Below are 13,861 nucleotides of genomic sequence, written 5' to 3' on the forward strand. Positions count from 1 at the left end.
ATTGAATACACACATTTTAATGAAAACTTATCACTTTAATCACTTGTTGGAAAATTACAGAATATTATACTAATTTCAAAATCCACCAAATAGAGAAAAATACAGAATTTGATTATGTTCAAAGATAACCTTGGTGATCACTCCCAAGAATGTTTAAATAAAGAAAAAAGAAACTATAATGGGCTTTTAATCCAAAACAGAAATAAAAATATAAAATTGATTAAAATACTAAAATTTTGTTTTTGAGTATGAAAGGTATAATAAGAGTCGTTCTAACATGAGACGGCAAACTTGCACAAATTCTGCATAAGCTTTTCGACGCGTGAGTTCTTCTTTGATACGCACAACCAGCCTTCCTACATCAGTTTCTCCACCTATGAAGAACTCAATCCATATTTCTCTTATGGGTAAAGAGTCTCAGATGCTTAATATTCATGAATGTCAGCAACATTGAAAGTATTGGATATATTCATGGTCACTTTGAACGGGTCATACTTGCGTGGTTGCAGTTTGCTGTAAGTACCAACTAGGAACCTCTCCATACGCATAAACACCATTACATCGTCTCCTACCTTGAAACTTTAACTCTCATGCATTTATCTGCAAATGACTTATTCTTCTGCCCAGTAGCCTCTAACTTAGCTTTGACACCGCATTGAACAACTACCATCTCCTCAACCATACTCTCAGTAGCCACACTAACTCCAAGCGCCTTAGGCAACTTAATCGAATCAATCACATGTGTAGGAACATAAGTATAAAGTAGAGAAAAAGGACTCATTAGATCTTTTGTAACAAGCTTGACGAAGATAGTAATGTTTTGATAAACAAAGCAAGATTTGTTGCGAAAACATACAATCAATAGGAGGGTAGAAATTTCGATGAAATATATACTCCTATAGCTTAATTAGAGGCCATAAGGATGCTTCTGGATTTTCATTGTATTATGGATTCTAAACTCTTCCAAATGGATGTAAAGAATTGATTCTTATGCGATTACATCAAGCGGGAGTGTTTGTTAATCAACCTCCAAGTTTTACAAACCACACTTTTCCTGATAAATTCTTTAAATTTAAAAAGTCTCTATATAGTTTGAAACAGACTTCTAGAGCATTGTGTGATCATATAAGAATTTTTTTACTTGAGAATAAGTTTTAGATAGCACAAGTTGACAAAACCCTCTTTATTATTAAATTTTACTTGTTCAAGTTTATGTAGACAATATTATATTTGATGGTACAACAAATCCTTGTTTAAGGATTTATATGGGATGATGGAGAATGAGTTTGATGTGTCCATGATGGGGGAGATTCGTTAATTCATAGGACTATAAATCCATCAGTCAAAAGAAGGGACATTCATAAATCAAGCTAAGTACGACAAGAAACTTCTAGAGAGGTTCATTATGGAAAAGTCAAAAGAAATTGATACTTTAATGACTACATCATGCAACTTGGACAAGGATGAAAGAGGAAATCTAGCTGAAGAAAAAAACCAAGGTATAATCAGTTCCCTCCTAAAGTCAGCGCACCATGCAACCCGCCCTATTAGCCCTACCTCGCTAGGTGCATCACCCATCTTCGACTAGCGCACAAACCCTTCCTTTACAATGAAGTATCTTAGCCTTGAAGTATTCTAATATCTATACTCACTTAGCACGCCTGTGATCTTAGCCTACCGAGCCTTGCTTGTAAAAAGTGTCTCTGGCAAAGTCTTAGTAAGCTGTTTGGTCATTTTTCAGTCTTTTTCACATGTTTTAGTTAGTGTGCAAGTAAAAAGTCCAAATAGGCGTTTTTATCATTTTTCATTGATAAATCCATTTTTCTATCGATAAACTAAGTTAATAAGGGCATGGTTGTCTTTGAGGGCGTGCAAGGTAGGCTACTGCACATGGCCTCAAATTTGTCAAGATTAAAATATAGCCAAAAAGGGTCTCATAAAATATTTGTTATATTAAATAGTGATTATATAAGGCCTCTATTTGTTTTGCTATGGGTGAACTGTGGTTAACCTACACAATGTCTCAAAAAAATTAAGATGACTCTAGATAAGGGCATACGTATTTTACGTAATTTTGACATTTATCAAGAATCCTAACATAGGTGAGATATCTAATCTCTCCTTGATGTAAAGATGTTTTGAATTCAGCTAAAAAAATTAATATGATGTATTTTAAATATTCAAAGGGTTTCAATTGATTTTTTTAAAGTTAAGGAACGAAAATAAATGTTAAGTATAAAATACATCACAAAAAAAATATTAAATTTATAAATAATATCTTTACTTTTCTAAATTAAATATATAATTAAATTTATTGTAATTCATGAAAAAAAAACATTTATTAGACTTTATGAACTTTCAAACACCAAATATATTTAATATAGTTGACAATAATAATGCTACTCATTTCAGCAAAATATTTTTAAGAGTGAAGACTCATTCTGATTCCTCACAAAAATTACAAAATCCAAATTAATCTCTCACATGAAAAAGTACCTAATTTAATCCCTTATAAAATTTAACCGGATTACTCCTTCTGTTAATATTTTTTTTCAAACCGGTTTTTTTTATATTTTTAAACCGTGATTGGACTAAAAAAACCAAAATTGTGTTTATATGGAATTGAACTCAGAACCTTTAACTAATATTTTAAGTCCTTACCACTAGTCCAATGTACATTAATGACAAATACTTCCTACGATTTTTAGTAATATTAAATATTTTAAATTTAAAACAAAAAAGTTAAAATTGGAACAATGGGGTTTCAAATTCAAGTCCGTTCAAGTTAAATGATAGTCACTTTACAACTAGGCAAATCAATATCAATTATTAATATTCTTAATAGCAAAAATACTTAAGTTAAATATACAAAACAAACATTTACTTAAATAAATTAATATTTCAAATAAAATAAATATTTCAAAACAAACATTTTCAAATAGCAAACAAATAAATATTTATTAATTTTAAATAATAAAAAAACAAATAAAATTAATAAAATATAAATCCTAAATATAATTAATCAAATAAAATAAATAAATTAATATTTAATTGGATTACTATTAAACTAATTGATCATTATTTAGTTTGAATTAACTAAATAATTTTAAAAATTAATTGATTATTTAATTTAAATTGATTAAATATTTTAACAATTAATTGAATTAATATTAAAGTAATTAATTATTATTTAATTTGAATTTGTTTGAAATAAGTAAATATTTATTTTTGTGTTATTTAATTTCAATTACATATAACCCGAGAGGGTTGGTCTAGTGGGAGGGTGCTTGGGTCTCAAGGGTTTGCTCCCCTTGAGGTCCTGAGTTCGAAAGAGTCTAGGACCAACTTTCAGAGGCTACGTGGGACAGTAACTCTCTCGGGTGGATTAGTCGGTACGGAAAGAAGGAGACCACTTTATAAAAAAATTCAATTACATATAATTTAATTTATTAATTAATTAAATATATGTGTTATTTGAAATAAGTAAATGTTTGTTTTAAATTATTAAGTTCAGTATTTATCAATAATTTAAGAATATTAACAATAGAAATTGATTTGTCAAGTTGTAAAGTGATTATCATTTATCGGACTTAGGTTCCGGACTACATTGGTACAAATTTTATAATTTTTGTTTTAAATTTCGAAGTATTTGATATTATTAATTTTTGGGTTAATTGTACGATCCCCCCCTACCATTAGGGCGAGATTTGGTATCACCCCCCTTAAGATATTTTTTTAGTAACGCACCCTTGTAAAACCTGTAAACCCTTTTCACCACACCCTTTTACCAAGACCTGCTGACTGTGTATTATTTATTGCTGACTGTGTATCATTTAACTCATCTTCTTCTTCACCGATTCTAGGTTATATTTCTCCCAAATCAATTTTTCCTACATGCGGCGCCCCTAAATCTCCATAGCTCCAATACTCTTCTTCATCAGTGTGTTTCTGCAACCTTCATCCCCAAATCGTTCTTCTACAGGCTTCTTATTCGTAGACCCAATTGATTATGGTGGGAAGCTGCTCTCGAGGAAGCAGTGTTGATTCCGTGTCCCATCAAGTGTTGCCCAGATGCGGCTGCGATAGACCCATGAAGATGTGGGTCTCCAACACAGTTCAAAACCGGAATCGAAAGTTCTGGAAATGTCGCAATGCTGGGGTAAGTATGTTGGTAACAACCTTGTTCTGCGTTTTTTTTATGTGTGTTCGTGTTAGTAATTATGCACTCGTGTTCTGTAGACTGGCAATAGTTGCGAATTGTTCTTATGGGATGATGAAAATGGAGACTCCATCAAAGGCAATACAGTGATTCATCCATGTTGCAAGAAGTGTGAGGTACTTCAAATTCAGTTGGAATCAGCGACAAAGAAAGTGGTAAAATTGAAGATTAAGCTTGAAGCCCAGAAAAGGAAAACTTTGCAGATCCAGATTGTTATATTTATGTGTTGTTTGATAGTTGGTTTATTGTATAATTTCATGTAATGAAAGCAATAAGTATGACATTGTGTATTTTGGTGTCTTTAATAGGTTAATTATCCATGTATTTTGAGTTTAAAGGTGGTTCTGTGCATTTTGATCTAGGTTGGTTCTATGTACTTTGAAAAGAATGTTGGTTCTATGTAGTTTGAAAAGAATGGAAAGAAATATTGTTTGACATTTGTTGTGTTATATAAAGCATATTGTTATCATTAATAGATGTCACAGATTGTATCCATTACAAGTTAGTGCATTTAACTGCTAAAACAAAGCACAAACATGTGTGCATAACATACTAACCAAAAAGCACAAACATGTGTGCATAAACAAGTTATCCAAAAAGCACAAACATGTGTGCATAACAGACTAACCAAAAAGCACAAACATGTGTGCATAAACAAGTTATCCAAAAAGCACAAACATGTGTGCATAACAGACTAACCAAAAAGCACAACCAAATGTGCATAACAGACTAATAAAAAGCACAACCAAATGTGCACAAAACACTATCAAAAAATACTACCAATTGTCATAACATGTCATAACATAAAAAGCACCAACAGATGTGCATATCATTGTGCATAACATAATCAACTAATGAGATCCTGAATGGACTTCTTCTTCACAGTCTTCTTTGGAGTCTTTTTAGGGGTACCCTTCTTTGGAACCTGCTCTTCTTCTTCATCTTCTGTAAAACAGAAAGGTTCTTCAGGTTTTGATCCAGGACCTGTAAATGGTTTTGGTTTTTTAAACCAATTCTCTTTGATTCTCTCACTACACCTCTTTCGCAATGGTTTGAATTCTTGCTTCACCTTCCCCTTGCCTTTGTCTTGCTTCACCTTCCCTTTGCCTTTGTCTATGCTACTTGTTGAGCCTATAGTTGTTGTTGTTTGTACACTTATGTCGGGTAGACTTGCAATCATGGCATCACTTATATCCCCAAACAATGAATCTTTGACAACAGAATTAGTAACCTCATTTGCACCAACAGGTTGAGACTCTGTAGCACCATTTTGAGCAGATGCAGCACCAACAGGTTGAGACTCTGTAGCACCATTTTGAGCAGATGCAGCATCCCCACCATTTTGATCAGTTGTAGCACTAGGTTGAGTAGATGTAGCACTAGGTTGAGTAGATGTAGCAGCAGAAGGTTGTTTCTTCTTCTGTAAGATATTCAGCACAACATAATAAACATACAAGGATAAAAATATATGAATACATGATTAACATACAAAGATAATACTAACATACCTTTCTTTTCAAGGCATTAGGATCTTGTTTCTTGCTCTTGCACGACTTTACGTTATGTCCAATCTTGTCACACCTAGTACATCTATATGAAACCCCTGGTAACCTTCTTCTAGCTCCTTCCTCACCAGTCTCTCTAATTCTTAGCTTTCTTGGTCTACCAGGCCCTTTTTTATATGTAGGAGGTAAGAGCTCTTCAGTTTCAACCTCGGGCCACATATCACGTCCATTTATAGGGCTAACAGCAAATCCATAGCAAAGGGCATACTTATCCCTTGTGTAACATTCATGAACAAACAGTTCTGGGTTCTGGTTCCTAAATCCCAATGCAGCCACAGCATGCCTACAGGGAATACCAACTAACTCCCAGAAGTTACAACTGCAGGACCTTTTTCCTATATCAACTATGAATTCCTGATTATTATAAGCATGAGTCACCTGAAATTGTTCACCCATAGCCCAAGTTGGCAGCCAAAGCCCACTCAAAGCAACCTCAGAATCTAGTCTTTTCCTAGGAATTGGCATCACTTTGTGTGGCCACTTATCAAGTTTCAAGGTAGCATTACTACACCTATTCATCAGATATTTTCTAATCCACTCACACATTGTCAAAATTGGTTTATCTCTAGCAATTAGAATTGTGGCATTAAAAGATTCAGCTATGTTGTTCATCAATACATCACACCTAGGGAAGAAACTAAATGCATGCTTACACCAACTTTTAGGAGGAATTCCCATTAGCCATGTCCAAGCATTCGGATCTACCTTCTTCAAATCATCCATCTTCTGCATCCATGCTTGATGATATGTTGCTTTGGCTGCTCCCATCATTAAATCTCTTATGAGTGCTCCCCCACCAAATTTCTTCTTAAAATTGGCATATAAATGCCTAAGGCATAGCCTATGCTCAACTCTTTCAAACATCTCTTCAAATACTGCTACCAATCCCTACAACACCAAAGACAAGTCAGTTACATAACATGGCATCAATCCCTAAAACATAAAAGACAACACAGTTACATAATATGGATATGTTAACAACCCTGCTATGACTGGACCCTCACTAAGTGGTATAGTGTCATCAATACCATCAAAACCATCAGCTATGGCAGTCGTCCTTTCATCCTCGCTATCGTTCAACCCTTCAACAATCTCTTCATCACTATCCTCTAACTCAGACACAAAGTTTTGATTGCTCCCAGTTACACTTATGCACGCAGCGTGTTCAACACACAGTACCCCATCAACTTGCATCGCACAACAATATGCACCAAAATCATACGCATCATCATCACTCTTAATCTGAAAGTAGTTGCTATCAATGTCAGTGATTTTCGTCCACACTTTGTAAGAACCTTCTAAGTAACCCCACCCAGAAATTAGGTTTTGAATGCGCTCAAAGGTCCACAAATCTAATTGTTCCCCAGAAATCAAAGTTGATGAACCACCCCTGTAAATCGTTTCACCATGACTACGTTGAATGAACTCTCCACCGTGACAAATAACGGCGTTAAACCTTCCGGTTCTCTGCAGGTTGTTCACAACATTTAAAACAACAAAATAAACATGCATGTTAGAAACAAGTTGCAGATATGCTCTTTTAAACTAACCTGAGACGATTCCACCGTTGCTTCGCCGTTCCCAGCCTTCGCGTCATCTTCTCCGTTCGCCTTGTCCACACCCATGGCAATAGAAACGAAACCTAAGTTTTACGGGGGTGAAACTGAATGGTTTCTAAACATGTAAGAGGAATTATATTACACAATGGTATTTTATAAATTCAATTGCCACCTGGACCAGTTTGAATGATACACAGTCAGCAATAAATAATACACAGTCAGCAGGTCTTGGTAAAAGGGTGTGGTGAAAAGGGTTTACAGGTTTTACAAGGGTGCGTTACTAAAAAAATATCTTAAGGGGGGTGATACCAAATCTCGCCCTAATGGTAGGGGGGATCGTACAATTAACCCTTAATTTTTTTTGGAATTATTTTCATGAATGCATATTGGCCTAGTGGTAAAGATTTAAGATATTGTTTAAAAGTATTGTGTTTTTATTCCTAATAAAAAACAATTTTGGCTTTTTGGATATTATTAATTCATAATTATTTAAAAATAAAAAATAAAAAATGAAAAATAAAAATTAAATACAACGTGGCAGTCCAATCTCAGTTTAAAAGTAGAAAAAAACAGGTCTGAAAAAATATTAATAAAAGGACTAATATGGTCCGGTTCAATTTTGTAAGGGATTAAATTGGGCCATTTTTTTTGTGAAGAACTAATTTGAGTTGCGTAATTTTTGTGAGAAACCAAAATGAGTCTTTACTCTATTTTTAATTTTGTTTGAGTTTAGGGTCATTTTGTTTCACTTTAAAAAAATAGATTTTTATTGTATTTTTTAAAATGGATTTTATAACATGGTTTTCAATTTTTAATTGAAAGAACAATTTTTAGCGTGATTTTTTAAAATTTTGATATCTAAAAAAACTTTTGATCAGATGATGAAATACCTATAATAATATTTTAAGAATAATTATTCCAATTAAATTTTTTAAAAACTTTTTAAGAATTGTTTTTGAATTATTTTTTACACAAACATATGTTACATTATAACAATTAATTTTTAAAAAGTCAAAATAAATGAACCCTTGATAATTTTATATTACATAATACATATCTTTTTATATATACATTTATGATGAATTAATCCATTGAACTTTATCAAGATAAGATAGGATTGCCAGGCTATCTTCCACAGGAATTTATAAATATTAAGACTGAGACCTGAATACTAAATAATAAATTTACAAATTTTCTATATTAATAAAATTATTATTTTATTAAATAAGTTTATGATAAATATATTATAATAAATTTTCTATATTAATAAAACTTATGTAATATATTGTCAGTGTAATAAGTAAATATTGATACGTTTAATTTTCTTATAAATATATATCTCTCTTATATCTATCAGTTAAACTTTGTCTATTCATTTCCATAAGAAAAATTAAAATTGAAATGGCAATGTCACATTTCATCCCAAAGTTGATGTTATTGTGTATGTTGATGTTGTTATATGTTGATGATATTGTTGGAACACATGTGAATGTTACCAACTCTTTGAAAGGAAACTTAAATTTAACCCTTCATTGCAGATCGGGAGATCCAGGGAGTCATGATCTTGGAGTTCATGTTCTTAAACCTGGTACTACTTTTGGTTGGAATACTAGTTTTGAAGTTGATGGAAGATATTACCCCTGCAAATTTCAATGGAATAGTGAAACACATTATTATGTTATATATAGAGTTGATAGAGATCTATCAACTTGTAGATATAATTGTAATTGGAATATTACAGAATCAGGGCCATGTAAGGTTCTATCTTCCAATAAATTGGTTTGCGATTCTTGGGATCCATAGGTACCAATGCAATACATATTTTTATTTCTTAATAAATGTATTGTATTTGAGTAAATTAAAAACTCAATGTAACAATAACTTATCAATATAATGAGATTTTGGATTAAAAAAATAGTTTCTTCTTCTTCACCGTCTCATAAAGGGATGATTTAAAATCAATTTTGGTATAGAATCACCTTCTTAATCGTGTTTACTTTCTTTTTTTTATTTTAATTGATTTTTTCACATAAAATAAAAGATTTTGTTGATTTATTTACAATTTCATCTTTTTAATTTGTGCAGAATTTGCATTGTTGTGGTTGATTTATTTACTCTAACTACATGAATGAATATTGTTTTAATTTTGATAACCGTAATTAAATATGGAGAGATAATACTATTAAAATAGAGAGGTGATAGAGATATATCAACTTGTAGATCTAATTGCAATTGGAATATTACACAATCACCTTCTTTATCGTGATAGAGATAAAACTATTTTATATAGAGAGGTGATAGAGATTTTGGATAAAAAAATAGTTTTTCTTTTTCCTTTTCATTGTCTAATAAAGGGATGATTTAAAATCAATTTTGATATAGAATCACCTTCTTTATCGTGTTTATATTTTTTTAATTGGATTTTTTCACATAAAATAATTTTTTTTGTTTGTGATATCATTGTTTTATTTTCGTCTTGGTGATGAGTTTTTTTTTCTCTTTTTGTTTTATGTTATTAATATGAGTTTATGAGTTTGTTTTAGAGAAAAAGGTTCATACACTGACAGTGTACAATAATTTTACACTGTTAACCAATCATAGTCTTGTATCAGAATAAATTACATTTTAATTAAAAAAAAATTTTAATGACAATATACTTTGGTAGTTTTTTATTGGATGACAGTGTAAAATAATTTTATATTGTCATTGCATATAAATTAAACTCTTTGTTTTATGCTATTAATGTGAATTTATTTGTTGATTTATTTACTCTTTCCATTTGAATAAATATTAGTAACAAACCCGTGCTATCGCACGAGTCCCTTCTGATTCCACATCACATGTTTACCAAATCATTATTTTGTAAAGTTTGAATTCATTCTTCAATTGATTATTATTGACATAAATATATGTTAATAATATGCACCAACTTTTAAGCATTGATTCGTACCTACAATAATTTTGTAAAGTTTGAATCCCTTCTTCAATTGATTATTATTGACATAAATATATGTTAATAATATGCACCAACTTTTAAGCATTGATTCGTACATACAATAAATCGTACAACCGATTCTCTAACTTCAATTATATAAAACAGTAGCAAGAAAAATATTTAAAAGATATTAAAATGAGCAGTCTACAATGGTATATCATAGATACATTAACATCTACCAGTGAATTCAGATGAGTTAACAGAACTCAATTGAATCCAAATGAGTTAATTTTGAAACTACATATTTGAATAAAATTATTTTTTCTATTCAAATAACATTACTTTTTACATATTAGTAAATTTTTCCAAACCTAAAATTTATAACAGATTTCCGTCAAATATCAGTTTTAAATCCTTTTTATTGTATCATATTTATAATTTTTACAAACCTACAATATATGACAGCTCCCCGTCATATTTCAATTTTAAATGAATATCTACACCGCATGGTATCTTGAAATTTCAATTCTAAATGAATATTTTTTTCTATCTTTTTTGTCTAGAAGAGTTTCATAATAGAAGTTTAACTCTACAAAATTTAATTTGTTTTATAAATTTTAAATTAATTGATATTTCATTGAATAATTTTAAATAAAAATATAATAAATTTAAAAATATATAACTAATATAAATAATTTTAATTTTATATAAAATTTAGTGTGCTTGATAATAATATATAATAATAATAATTGAAAATTAAATTAATTGTTTATAATAATTTTTTAGAGATATTTTTTAAGATCAACTTATTCTCACTCGTAAAATTATGCTTAAATATGTTTTTATATTTTATATTTGTGGTATAAATAGGAGAGTAAATGACACAGGAAACTAAATTATTTATAAAATTGAGAAAAAGGTTAAGGGTCTGTTTGGTAAAAATAGCGGTTGACTGATAAGCTAGTTGATAGCTTATAGCTTATGACTGATGGCTGATGACTGGTGGCTTATAGCGGATGGTTGAGACTGATAACTTATAAGCTAATTGAAGTGTTTGGTAAAATTAACGGGTTTTTTTCTCAACCAAATGCACCATATCCATACCAAAATTGGCAAAAAAAAAATACCAAATTGTACTTGTACAACTGAAATATTAGATAAAATTAAATCTCAAACTAAATACTTGATCTACTTCTTGAATTTCTTTAATGGTTGGGCAGGCTGGGTTGTTGCTGCTCCCTTCTCTCCAGTACCTTGAGCAAAGCGCTTTTCTCTTCGGGCATGTTTCCTTTCCCTGCATGCCTTGTTCTTAACCCTCTTGGGCCTTGGCCTCAAACTGATCAGACAACGTCTTCTCTCTTGCCTTATTGCCCTTGGACTTGTGAATACTCTCCATAAGAACTCTCTTGTTCTTGGAGACATTACCCTTCACCTTCATTTACATATCATGGTACATGTGCTTGTCAATTTTCTTTGCTTCTCAGTACTTGCGAAGCAAACGTCTGAGGACACACATCCTCCTCATCCAAAGGATCTTGGTGGGGAGCCTTGCCTCTCATGTACCCTTGCCCTTACCATATCCAAAATGACGACCCTTCCTCTTGGCCTCCTTCATGCACCTAACACGAGAACGGGAGTGGATCTTGGTTGGCTTCCTAATAATCACTACTACAATTTTGATCTATAATAGCACTAGTATAATAGCGTTTTTCTTTAAAGTGCTATTAAAATTTTCAAATTTAAACTTATGATAGCTCTTTACTTATAAGTGCTATTATAGATTACTAACAAAAAAATAATACTATAGTTTAATATCACTTTTATGAGGAACGCTAATAAAAAGGCTGTTGTATAATGGCGCTTTGTTAGAAAGTTGTATTGTAAATCTTCCCAAAAAATTATAAAAAGTGGGGCACGTTGGTCGCGTGTTCGATCCATGATAAAAATTTTCATTTTACTCTAACCAAATATTCTAATTGATATTTCCTTTTTCTTTAAAAAAAAAACACCCAATATAAACATATAATACAATATATACACAGTATTTTATTTTATTTTGAGTTGTGACTCAGTAATCTAACCATTCCTTCATCGTACGCAGAATCTCATCCTCATCCTCAATGCCAATTTCATTCTTTTCCTTAAATCTAGGGTTAGGAATTCAAGATCCATACTCCTTCTTCTGAATTTTTCATTTTGATTTTAAGCAAAGTCACAAAACCCTAAACCCCCTTTTGATTCCGATCGGAGATCCAAGAAAAAGGATGAAGAGTACGACCTGATTGTTTTGGGAACTGGTCTAAAGGAATTCATTCTCAGTGGTCTTTTCTTTGTTGATAGCCTCAAGGTAAGTAACTCTTCGCAACATTCCATTTTTTTTTGTTAATATTATGTTATTTCTGTAGTCGATTCATACATATATAGATCCAATGTGTTTGATTCACTCATGTTTAGGATCTTCACATGGATATAAATGACTATTATAGAGGAGAATCCACCTCGCTCAATCTTATTCAGGTCTTTTTTTTATATAAAAATATTCTTATCCGATTTTTTAAACTTTGAAATGAATGATGATATGATTTTTGTTGATTCAGCTTTGGAAAAAATTCAGAGGATATGATAAGCCTTCTTCATATTTGGTTTCCAGCAAAGACTTTAATATTGATATGAACCCTAAGTTTATTCATTTTAGCTTAATTGTTATTAATTCTTTAGGTCTATTACTGGGTTGTATGATATGTTCATGACCTGCACACAATAGATGCACAGTTGTTTTATCATATGATTGTCAATATTATGATACTTTGTTGTGTTATGAAAAATTATATTTAGATGGCTAGTTCATTTATGGCTAATGGCATGTTGGTGAGGGGTCTCATTCATAGTATCTCTATTTTAAAGATGTGGATGGAAGTTTTGTCTTTAACAAAGCTAAGGTACATTTGTGTTTTTTTCCACATTGGTTGTATACTTGCATTGGATATATGATGATGTATTCATTGCTTTGCTGCTGGGAAATTCCTCTTTTATAGGTTCACAAGGTACCTTCAAATGACATGAAGTCCTTGAAGTCCCTGCTTATGGTGATATTTGGAAAAGGACGTTCACACATAGAGTTCCTTACACCTTCTTGTTTCTATCTTCTGTCAAAGTGGTATTTGGTTTTTAGACTAACTCATTCTCACAAAGTTGGCTAGTAAAAGTTGAATAGTCCAAACTTTTTAAGCTTTTATTAGGCACTACTTTTAGTGGATGTGAAACTTGAGTTTTTCACTGACACATGATAAGCAATGATGTCATAAATTGTAAACACAAGATATATACCTTCACTAACTAATTTAAGTTCTTCTATTTCCTGTGAACCATTAATTTAGTTCCAACCAAAAAATAAAAAGAAAAATGAAGTTAATTAAGACATGTAAAGGTAGAACAAAATGAATAATGAAAACAAATTAGTTTTAAAACCTCATTAATGATAAGATGTCGAAGCTTGGGACTCTGTTGATGCATTTATAGCATCCACTCCCACTTCTTACTATATAATTCGAAGAACGACTCAAATCAAAGAACAGTCGAAAAC

At 31.3% G+C, this 13,861-nt stretch overlaps 2 protein-coding genes and 1 long non-coding RNA gene across 3 annotated transcripts; all 3 read left to right on the forward strand.

The window, feature by feature from the left end:
• The first annotated feature begins 3,672 nt into the window (after nt 1–3,672).
• On the forward strand, nt 3,673–4,630 carry LOC131646915 (uncharacterized). Its single transcript, XM_058916844.1, has 2 exons — nt 3,673–4,159; nt 4,240–4,630. Exons 1-2 carry the CDS (start codon nt 4,010–4,012, stop codon nt 4,480–4,482), a joined length of 393 nt encoding a protein of 130 aa, XP_058772827.1. The 5' UTR covers nt 3,673–4,009; the 3' UTR covers nt 4,483–4,630.
• A 4,114-nt stretch (nt 4,631–8,744) lies between these two features.
• Nucleotides 8,745–9,146, forward strand: LOC131650171 (S-protein homolog 29-like). Its single transcript, XM_058919895.1, has one exon. The coding sequence runs from the start codon at nt 8,745–8,747 to the stop codon at nt 9,144–9,146; it is 402 nt and encodes a 133-aa protein (XP_058775878.1).
• Nucleotides 9,147–12,333: 3,187 nt separating this feature from the next.
• On the forward strand, nt 12,334–13,855 carry LOC131652254 (uncharacterized). The gene is made up of 3 exons (XR_009298668.1): nt 12,334–12,625; nt 12,733–13,217; nt 13,314–13,855. It is a non-coding gene; the product is annotated as an uncharacterized LOC131652254 (long non-coding RNA).
• The last annotated feature ends 6 nt before the right edge of the window (nt 13,856–13,861 follow it).

This window comes from Vicia villosa, linkage group LG2 (assembly GCF_029867415.1).
Source record: "Vicia villosa cultivar HV-30 ecotype Madison, WI linkage group LG2, Vvil1.0, whole genome shotgun sequence".
Taxonomy (NCBI): Eukaryota; Viridiplantae; Streptophyta; class Magnoliopsida; order Fabales; family Fabaceae; genus Vicia; species Vicia villosa.

Excerpts from the sequence above, each read along its gene's own strand:
- LOC131646915 (XM_058916844.1), top strand. The coding sequence starts at position 4,010 with ATGGTGGGAAGCTGCTCTCGAGGAAGCAGTGTTGATTCCGTGTCCCAT. Across the intron at positions 4,160-4,239 it reads GGAAATGTCGCAATGCTGGG|ACTGGCAATAGTTGCGAATT; the intron begins GTAAGTATGTTG and ends CGTGTTCTGTAG.
- LOC131650171 (XM_058919895.1), top strand. The coding sequence starts at position 8,745 with ATGGCAATGTCACATTTCATCCCAAAGTTGATGTTATTGTGTATGTTG.